Source organism: Astatotilapia calliptera, chromosome 20 (genome assembly GCF_900246225.1).
Source record: "Astatotilapia calliptera chromosome 20, fAstCal1.2, whole genome shotgun sequence".
NCBI lineage: Eukaryota > Metazoa > Chordata > Actinopteri > Cichliformes > Cichlidae > Astatotilapia > Astatotilapia calliptera.
The window spans coordinates 6,643,102-6,653,157 of NC_039321.1; the positions used below are offsets into that span (position 1 = coordinate 6,643,102).

The window sequence follows — 10,056 nt, forward strand, 5'->3', positions numbered from 1 at the left end:
GCAGCCTCCGTATCTGATCCAGCTCACAGCCCTAATGGTAAACAGTTGACCAGACACTACTCTGCAAGCAGGAATGATTCATAATGAAGATTGTGTCATTCCTCCCATACTGAAAAGCTTCTGGCTCACTGTAGCTTGTAAACACCCTGCTGCTGCCAGCACAGTGCAGAGCAGCAATGGCAGCAGCATCTCCAAAACTGTCAGCTACAAGAGTCAACGTCAAGACCTAATTAATAGACAACATGTAGATGATAGCTTAAAGGACAATAAAATCGAGGTTTTGTAGCCAACATTATTTATCAATGAAGTTTGCATCATTCAAAATGCAGTTAAATTATTTGGCTACAACTAGGGATGGGAATCCTAGGAGTCCAATTCCTTGGAATTGTTAGTCTGCTTGCTTATAAGCCAAACTCTGAATTTCAACAGGTAACAAATGGATGAGCAGTCAGGCTGCAGCTTCAGTTTCTACCTGTTAGTGTTTCTACAGTAGAGTCACATTGGCGAGTCTCTTTGTGTTGGTTTTTATCTTTGCTTTGTGCTGTCGGCTTCGTGTTCTGTTTGTGTAATACTAAGAGAAAGATCATGTCTGTTGCCATTAGGATAGAAATTTGTGTTGGTGTGTGGGACTGTAGCCTATAGGTTTATATTGTTAAATGTTAATTACGAGACAATGTGTTTAAGGTCATTTTGCAGAGTAACACAAAAGTAATGTAACGAGTAGTATAACAAGTTACTTTCTCCTGAGAGTAATTCAGTAACATGCTACAGGGAGCTGGGGTCTTTGACCCGGCATTTTGAGTTTATTTTTGTATTCGTGATTCTATCCTTCCATGATGATGCTTTTAGTCAAATTTTGTATGGTCTAGTTTTGAGTTTAGTTCCTTTATTGTCTCTAAGTTTATTTGTATATCTTGTTCTTGCACTGTAAAAAAGGGCAGTGAAATTGACATAAAAACCATGTAAAACCCCTACAGAAATGTATAGTAAACCCCAAAACACAACTTTCCTGTTTCGATCACAGTGAATTATTGTAAACCTTTAAACAGAATGTTCCTGTTATATTTACAACATGAATGTGTGATTATAATCAAATTTATTGGTTAAAACTACAAATACTGTGAATAAAAACAGTGAAACACCGTAATACTCATAACCAAACAATCATGTTAATTTGACATGCAAATACTGTAAAAATCACAGTTTTAGTCAGTTTTTCTTAAAAACACATGACCTATAAGTCACTTTACAACTGCATGGATGTACTGGGCCTACTTTTAACATGATTCATGAAATGATGCAAAGTCATGGATAGGACTAATAAAAATGTTTTCACAGAAGATGTCATTGTGAACCTGAGAGGTTGCCTCTCCATTTATAGGCTATATAAAAATATACAATTAAAATTGTTTACATCATGTTTTTTTCTTAAATCATTCGGGCTATTTGCAGCCTATTGTAGGGTAACCAATAAGAAATTATTATTTAACGACTAAGTAATGCTTCTGTCATAATGCTTGTATTCTTTATGTTTCTTTTAATTGCAATGTGATACTTAGACTAGAATACTTTTTTGGGTTAGGTCAGCAATGTCTCATTATTAAAGGCTAAACAAACTTACAGTGCCTCCCATAGGATCTCTATGGTGCCTCATCTCCACAGAGCTGTAAGCTACTTCAGGCCACTCACGTTGCACTGAGCGCGCCTAATTTTGAATGTGCATCTGAAGCTCGTCTCTGATTGGATAATGACGTGAGGGCGGGAGGAGAAGAGCGCCTAGTTCACGAACTTAGCTAACGAGCCAGCACTAGATAAGAAAACGTCGAACTTTCAGCAACTACGTTGTTAGGACAAATTACAAACATACGATTTCAAGTGTTTTTTGAGGATCTGTGTTTGTTCGTCAGAAAGTCTGCACGGTAAGTTCAATATCTTGGCGACGTTTTTTCGAGATAAAAGCACCAGTTGATATTTAGACCAATGCTCATAACCTAGCGCTAGCATGCTAGTTCAGCTGAAAAGCACAGGCAAACTTTTGAAATACTAAAAATGATCATCTGCGTCTTTTGTAAAAAGGTATTGGTCACATTAAGAGGCTATGTACTACATTGCAGAGTGCATAAGAATGAGCCTTGTTGTATTTTTAAATGTGTTGGCGCCAATTGCAGCCAAACATTCACCACGTACTCTGCTTTCAAGGGGCATTTTTATCGTGTGCACAATGCACCTGCACTTCAAGCTACTCCTAAAGCTCTTGTTGCAGATTTAAAATGTGCGGTTTCATTATGTGCCCGCCATTTTCAAACAGTGAAAGAGCTAGTGTCTCACTTAAACGATCATATTGCAGAGGGCAGGTCTGTGTCATGTCCAGTAAGTGGTTGTAAGCATATGTTTACAAAAAAGTCATCATTTACTTCTCACATGTGTAGGAAGCATAAAGCTTGTTCTCCAGATGGTATTGATGACATGTACAAGGAATCTCGTCCTCAGCCCCCAAATGACAGTACAGAATATTCAGAAAACACACATGAAACCATGGCATCTGCTAGTTCAGCCAGTGATATGCCAGAGAAGGATAGTCATTCTTATCTCAGAAACATGTGTCTCTTTTACCTTAAACTGCAAGGACAGCTGCTAATTCCTGCCTCTACTATACAGAGTATTGCTGAGGAAATGCAGAATGTGCACGAATTGGGTCAAGCCTACACAATTAATAAGGTAAGTTGTTTACTAAAAAATGAAATGAACCTATCAGATGAAGCAGTCACTAAAATCTGTGACTGCATTAAAGAGTCAGATTTGTTCTCTGCTTGCCATCAGGGACAACTAGGAACAACACACACCAGAAATCAAACATTCAAAAAAATGTTTAAATACACAGAACCCAAGAAAGTGCCATTGGGAATGGATGAAAACATGACAGAAAAATGTGCTTACTACATACCAGTTGGAGAAACCCTGAAGAGCTTTTTAGAGTCACAGTTATGGAGGAATACACAGTCACAACAGTTTGGGGGTCCTGATGTAGAAATTTTTAAGGATTTATATGATGGCAAAATTTTCAAATGTCACCAGTTCTTTAATGAAAACCCTGAAAGCCTCAAACTGATTTTGTACCAAGATTCATTTGAGGTAGTGAATCCCCTGGGTTCTGCTAAAAAGACACACAAACTTCTTGCAGTCTATCTGTCATTAGCAAATTTACCCATTCATTTGCGTTCAAATACAGATAACATGTTTTTAGTCTTGTTGTGTGTTGAGAATGACTTCAAGCGTTTTGGAATAGCCAAAGTTTTCTCAGAGTTGTTGGCAGATCTGAAATCTTTGGAGACAGATGGAATAGATGTAGATGGAGAAACTGTAAAAGGGGGTCTTTACTGTATTGCTGGGGACAACTTGGGTTCTCATTGCATAGGAGGGTTTACAGAAAACTTCAGCTGCTCTCAATATTTTTGCAGGTACTGTGAAGTAACACGAAGTGAGTTTTATGCTGATCCGAATGCCTGTGGTCCTCCACGCACTCCAGAGACATATGACGCGGCTGTTGCTGATCTCCAGTCTGAAACTATCCAAGACGTCAGAGGAATAAAGGTAAACTCCATCTTCAATACCCTTCAGTCTTTTCACGTATCCCAGCCTGGTCTCCCACCTTGTCTAGGTCATGACCTCTTTGAAGGAGTTGTGTCATATGATCTAGCACTGTACCTGAAGAACATTATAAAAAATAAAAAATGGTTCACATACTCCCTTTTAAACAGACGCATTAAACAGTTTAAATATAAAGGATCCGAAGCACTTACAAAGCCATGTACTGTCAAACCTGACGGATCCAAATTATCAGGGCAAGCCGTTCAAAACTGGAACCTTTTGAGATTGCTGCCAGTTTTGATTGGTGACAAAGTACAAAACCATGAGGATGAAGTATGGCAGTTAGCTCTCCAGTTGAAAGACATTGTGGATCTTATTTGTGCTCAGAGCATTTCCTTGTCCCAGATAGCATTCGCTGACATTTTGATCCAAGAATATTTGGAGATGAGAGAGATGTTGTTTCCTGGAATTAAACTAAAACCCAAGCACCACTATTTGCGCCATTATTCAGCACTGTTGTTGAAATTTGGTCCATTGATGAGGTTATGGACGCTTAGGTTTGAATGTAAACACAGTTACTTCAAAAGATGTGCCAGACACTTGAAAAGCTTCAAAAATATTTGTCAAACTTTGTCAACACGTCATCAGATGTATCAGGCTTATCTTTTAGCAGGGCAAGAATGCCGTGAACTGCTGCAAGTCAAGGAGAGCTGTGCGTTTTATCCCAACCTCTACAGTGACACTATTCAGCATGCGGTCAGGGAGTTAGCTTTTTCAGAAAGCAATACCACAGTTACCACAGACATTCAGTACAAGGGCACTGCATATAAAAAGGGACAGTTTCTTGTGTACAGAAATGACGAGTGTATGGAGTTTGGTGAACTTCTACTCATCTTGATTCAAAATGACACATCTGTGTATGTTCTAATGGATATCCACAAAGGCATCTTCCTCTCAGAATACCATCTGTATTCTGTGACAAAGGACAGTCTTGGGTTACAGTGTATCAACATTAATGACCTGCCTGATTTCTATCCTTTGGTATCATACATTCTTCAAGAATACAGAGTCATTCCACTAAAGCATAGTATTGTGGCAAAATAATGTCCAACTAATAGCTCACTTCTCACTGTAAATAGTTTAACATTAATATAAGTGTCACGTAATCCACACCCTGCTCCATCAAGTGTATGAACTGTATGTGATTTTCTATTTTGTTTGGATGTGGCATTTCTTCTTCAGTGCAAGTATGAGTGACTCAGAGCAAACCTTCCTAGATGTCGCCATCACGGAAGTCCTACCAGAACTTCAAGCTGTGAACAAAAACATCCTGGAGGAGCACTTGCAGTCCATTGGAGTTGAGACAAGTGATGATCTACGCTTCGTAACGGAGGCAGATTTGATGACAGCATTAAGACCTGTACAAGCAAGAAAGCTTCTTTCTGCTTGGAAACAGAAATGTAAGTAAAAACAACAAACAACTATTCAAACTCAAAAGCAGAGATGGTCATGAACAGACATACAGTGTGAATCATAATTGTATTTGTTTTGTAATTTAAAGACCAAACTCCAGAGAACAGCTCGCTATCATCTGTGGAAGCCTCATCAACCCAGTCGCTGTCATTGCTCTCACTTTCACCCCAAAGTCTATCGTCGACCTCTTCCAGCAGCCCAGGATGTGACATACAATGGGATGACAACTTTGAAATTCCATGGAGTAAACTTCCTGCAGAAGTGATGCATTTTCTTGAGAGGGGGAAAAGGCCTCGCCCAAAACTGAGGAGGCAAATGGTCCGGATTGTTGTGACTGAGATGATGGAAAAATGCCCTCATGTAGGTAGAAAACATTCAATTGACGTTGCAAGAAAAATGGTGGCAAAATATCCCAATTCTCTGCAAGATTTAATAGAGGGTGAGATTGTTGGCGCAGGCTACCTTTCACTTGTCAAACAGTTGCAGAACAGAATTGAAAATGTAAGGCGCACTTCAACACCCAAAATAAGAAAAAGAAAACATCAGACTGACTCAGACCACACAGACGAGATCCCTTTAGAAGAAAGAGCAGCCATGCAGGATACATACGGGTGCATTAAATGGAATGTAGAATTTCTGCCTCTTGAAGAAACTCCAGAGAGCCAACAGCAAAAGATGGAAAAACTCAAGGTGATGTTCCAGCAAGCTGACACCAATCCAGAAGAGGTAAAAAGTCTAATGAAGTCCACTTACTACACACAACGTCTGCATGTCAATCAGGGGAAAAGTATCAAATGCCTTAGGGAGGAGTGGCCGTTTTGGTTTGATGAACTTGGCATGTCTGTCCACTTCAAGGAACTTACTGGGATTGACCTCAAAGAGACATTCACACGTAATTTGGATTTGAAGGGGAAAAGGCTACTGGACTACTTGACCACAGTTGCTGTCAGCAAAAGCAAGGTGTTCCTTCAGACTTATGCAAGGCTTCAGAGGATGCGGGGACCGCAGAGTGGCTGCTCAGATGATGTGAAAGAGATGGTCCTGCTTCTGCTCAGCTACTTTGAAGAGAAGGAGGAGTCCATGCTTCTCTGTGTTGAAGATACATGTCTGGCAGATGAGGTACAACTGGAGCAAGTGCCTCTGACACCCACTATTATCGTGTGTGGTAAGTCTGTTTCATAGCTCTCTCTCTTTTTTTTTTTTTTAAGTGCACTTTTTATAGAATGTCATGTGACTGCCGTGTTTATTGATATAACCTGTTAAATAATTTGTTCACAGGACAGTCCTGCTATTCCTCAAGAAGATACATGCTGAGTGTTGATCGGCACCTCGTCAGCACAAACATATCCTCCTTCATTTCTGCACTGTGCCTCATGTTCGGGAGCTACTACAATTTCAACATCCATTATCCATCTGAGCTGGCTTCCACTTTAGAGTTTCTTCAGAGGTGAACAAATATGGCTTTGTTATTTCTCATAACTGAGACTCTGGGATCTGGAGTCTGGCTTTGATGTGGTTCGAGTCCAGGTCTGGCTCTGAGTCTCGGTCGGCTTTGGAGCCGGTTTCAGTTGTTTTTTTTCTGTTTTTTGTTGTTGTTTTTTTTTGTTTGTTTGTTTTAAATACATTAACAGTCTGAATCCGGGTCCAAGCCTGGCCGAGACTCAGGGCTAGACCAAGCGTCAACTGACGTCTGACTACCTATAACCTTTGCTTTGGATTTTAACAATGCTAAAGTGTGACATATCACTGCAGAAGACACTCGTGAAGGGTGCCAATACTTTTGACCATGCATTGTTCACTTCCCCACAGCATTTTGGTTATACTTTGTCTTGAACGTGGTCATGGCCATGACTGTGTGTATATATATGTATATACTTAATTTTTACTTACTTTGTACGTGTATTTTAACTGATCAATTATAAAAATGCTTAATAAACTTTTATATGATTGTTATTCTACAGGTGTTTCTTCTCCATAAACCCAGAAAAAGGAACCAAAGTAGAGAACAAAAACTCAAAGCGTCGTCTCAGTGTGAACCCTCGAGTCCTCACCCTGATTCAGGATCTCGCCGACCACGAGTGGCGCTAAGCCTAAATCTTGACTCTCTGTGGACTGTTAGTTTTACTTTGTTAATTTTGTTCCACAATGTGTACTGGAACCTTTTACTGGTCGAATGCATGAAGCCAATTCATGAAGATGTTCTTTCTTTGTAGGAATGTTCTTTATTTACATAAGAAAAGAAAAAAACAACATGCTGCTACTGCAGTGTTTCTAGACCACATGTGTAGGTTTGTTTCACCACGTGGTTTTGCTGATGTTTTCTGACCAGGGCCATGGTTGTGGTGACAGCAGGGTGCGTGTTGCGTTGCACGGTGATTATGATCATTTTTGACACAATATGTGTTTTTTGTTTTAAAGTCTTAACAGGTTAGTTAACTTTTTCTGGTGGAGGGTCTAACAAATGCTTGTTTCATGAACATGGTTCTTGCTTTGCAGGAATGTTCCACAGCTTTTATAGCCTATATTTTGATTGAATTGTGTAGTTGCTGTGTGCCTTGCATATTGTGTTAGTTGGAAAAATGGATCCATTTGCTGTCATTTTGCTAATGTGGCTGCAAAATAAATTTCCCAAAAGTGATATTTTCCTCTCTTGTGTTTTCTCAAGATGTATTTTTGCATGTTTGGGTGTAGGCGTAGCAGTAAGAAATTTGCTGGGTTATGGTTAAAATTTTACATTAAAACATATAATATTCAGCATAGATTTTATGTATAATTTACAGAGCAGCTCCATTTAATATGCACAGTTTCACTGTAGTTCTACCATTTTAAATTAGTTCTTTGTACGATATTTCCCTGTTAATTTTGCAGTTTATGGATCCACAAAAAGCATTTATTACTTGTGATATATAAATACACTATTTCCTGTATCTTTTACATCTATGTGTGAAATTAACTTCTTTTTCCTGTAGATTTAACAGTTTTAATCTGAGATTCATTCACTGTAAATCAATTTACAAGTTGCATCTGTAAAGCGTTTTTACAGGAAGTCCCTGGTAACCCCAGCTGCCAGGGTTTTCCTGTAAAAACAGCACGTTTTTTTTTACAGTGTGGTTTCTAGTCTGTTAGGGTTTTTTTGTCTTTGCTTCATCTTCCGTGAGAGTCAGTCGCGTCCTCTGTGTTTGTTATTTTGTTTCCCCCGGTCATGTCTGTTTTTTTCCCTCTCAGTCTCATGGTTATTTTCCTGTTGGTGTCTGCCTTCATGTCTCGCTTACCTGTTCCCTTGTTCCTCTCCTTGTGTTTCATCCTTGTCTATTGAGCCTGTCGTGTGTGTGTGTTTGCTTATTCCTGTCCTAGTGTCAGTTCATGTGTTCGGGCAGATCCTTGTCTTTTGTGCATTGTGTCTAGTTTGCTTCCCATGTCTTGTTATGCCTGATTTGTCCCTCCTGTGTTCCCACGTGTCTCCACTTTTCCTAATCATCTTCATGTAAATGTATTGTGTCTGTTCCCCTTTGTACCTTGTGAGATCACCTGTTCATCTTCACCCATGTTCCAGGTTTCATGGTTCTCGCTCCATGCTGGAGTGTTTAGTTTCTTATCAGTGAATGGTCAATCTCCTTTTGCTTTTGTTTTGTATTTCCATGCAACCACAATAAACAGCTCAGCTTTTGTTTAAATCCAGGTTTGTCTCCGTAGTCTGCACTTAGGTCCTCACTCTCTGCCTTACAGACAGCATTACTTATTTAAACAGAACACATTAAGAAAAGCGTTTCTTGTAATATTTACTTTTTTGACAAAAAATCCAGACACTGATCAAAACAAAGAGGGAAAATCCCTCCAACACACACAAACATATGACCACACAGCATGCAATTAATTTGCACGACTGTATGGATGCAGCTCTTTGGTTATACACAAAGCAGATTGCTTGTGAAAACAGGACTGTTGCCAGTACTCTTGCAGAATAAGCAATGATATATTATTCTCAGATGTTTTAAGATTTTTATCACCTTTTCCCTGTTCTCAAAATCAACTGCTTTTTGATAGGCTGATCTTAGCAAACAGAAAGGTTAAAGAGCAGGATGGTGGCACTTCTCTGCTTACAGCAGAGCTGCTTGACTGAGATGACCACATTTGTGCTCAACAACTTGTTTGAAACAAAACATTTAGAGCAGTTTAAAGCTTTAGATTTTGGCTCACAGGGATTATTCTTGCAATTGCTGACTTCATTATCTGACAGTTTGGCCCTTTTATGTCAACATCAATAGTTTTTACATGACAGAAAATAAGGGAAAGCATAATAGCTCCCATTTTAAAAAAAGATAAAAAAGGAAATACAGCATAAAACATTAAACTGCTTCTTACAGACCTCACGGTCCTTTAGGACATCTTTCAAAGCAAGTCTTTTCTTCTCCGTCTGTCTGTCTAAAACCAAGAGAATAGATCAAAGTCACCATTGATCTTGTCCGCCTTCATTCGCCCTCAGATCTGAAGGAAAACACTCTGCTACAATAACCTGCAGTACACACAGGAGAAACTAATATTTTTGTCTTACTATACACAACCTGGGTGTTTTTCTACAACACTTGTTTTGCTTTCAGTGTCAGGGGATGTTGGCTTGGTGGTCATTTTTCCTAGGCCATATAAACAGTTAAAGTGTGTTTAACCTGGAAGCTGAACTGAGATCAAGAGATCTCCTGAGGGAAATGTGAGAACAAATTACAGAAACACAAGATCAAAATGAAATCAAAACCACCACCACCACCCCCCACACACTAATTAAAACCATCAGAAATATTATTCCAAATCTAATTTGCTAAAGCTTTAAAGCCTCTCTCAGGAATGAGTGTCTAATCTATTTGAAGCCGTTATTTCAGTGATGAAATGCATAAACCTGCATACAGTCTTCCGTGGCTCACTATTGATAACAGGAACTTTTGAAGTTGATTTGCGATCTATCTGGTGTTGTGTTTATTATCTCTGAGCTGAACTTTGGAT

At 39.2% G+C, this 10,056-nt stretch overlaps 1 protein-coding gene across 3 annotated transcripts; it reads left to right on the forward strand.

Annotated features, from left to right (window-relative positions):
- The first annotated feature begins 1,815 nt into the window (after positions 1-1,815).
- LOC113013908 (uncharacterized) lies at positions 1,816-7,699 on the forward strand. 3 transcript variants are annotated; one of them, XM_026155139.1, is made up of 6 exons: positions 1,816-2,718; positions 3,459-3,591; positions 4,831-5,048; positions 5,150-6,226; positions 6,340-6,508; positions 7,023-7,699. In XM_026155139.1, exons 3-6 carry the CDS (start codon positions 4,838-4,840, stop codon positions 7,147-7,149), a joined length of 1,584 nt encoding a protein of 527 aa, XP_026010924.1. In that variant the 5' UTR covers positions 1,816-2,718; positions 3,459-3,591; positions 4,831-4,837; the 3' UTR covers positions 7,150-7,699. The 3 variants fall into 3 exon arrangements, with proteins under 3 accessions (XP_026010924.1, XP_026010925.1, XP_026010923.1); XM_026155140.1 differs by having other exon boundaries at positions 4,866-5,048; XM_026155138.1 differs by having other exon boundaries at positions 1,816-1,919; positions 2,659-2,718; positions 3,459-5,048.
- The last annotated feature ends 2,357 nt before the right edge of the window (positions 7,700-10,056 follow it).

What these genes read in the sequence shown, in the direction of transcription:
- LOC113013908 (XM_026155138.1), top strand. Translation starts at nt 4,811, where the DNA reads ATGTGGCATTTCTTCTTCAGTGCAAGTATGAGTGACTCAGAGCAAACC. An exon ending in TTCTGCTTGGAAACAGAAAT is followed by an intron (nt 5,049 to 5,149) that starts GTAAGTAAAAAC and finishes TGTAATTTAAAG; the next exon opens with ACCAAACTCCAGAGAACAGC. An exon ending in ACCCACTATTATCGTGTGTG is followed by an intron (nt 6,227 to 6,339) that starts GTAAGTCTGTTT and finishes ATTTGTTCACAG; the next exon opens with GACAGTCCTGCTATTCCTCA.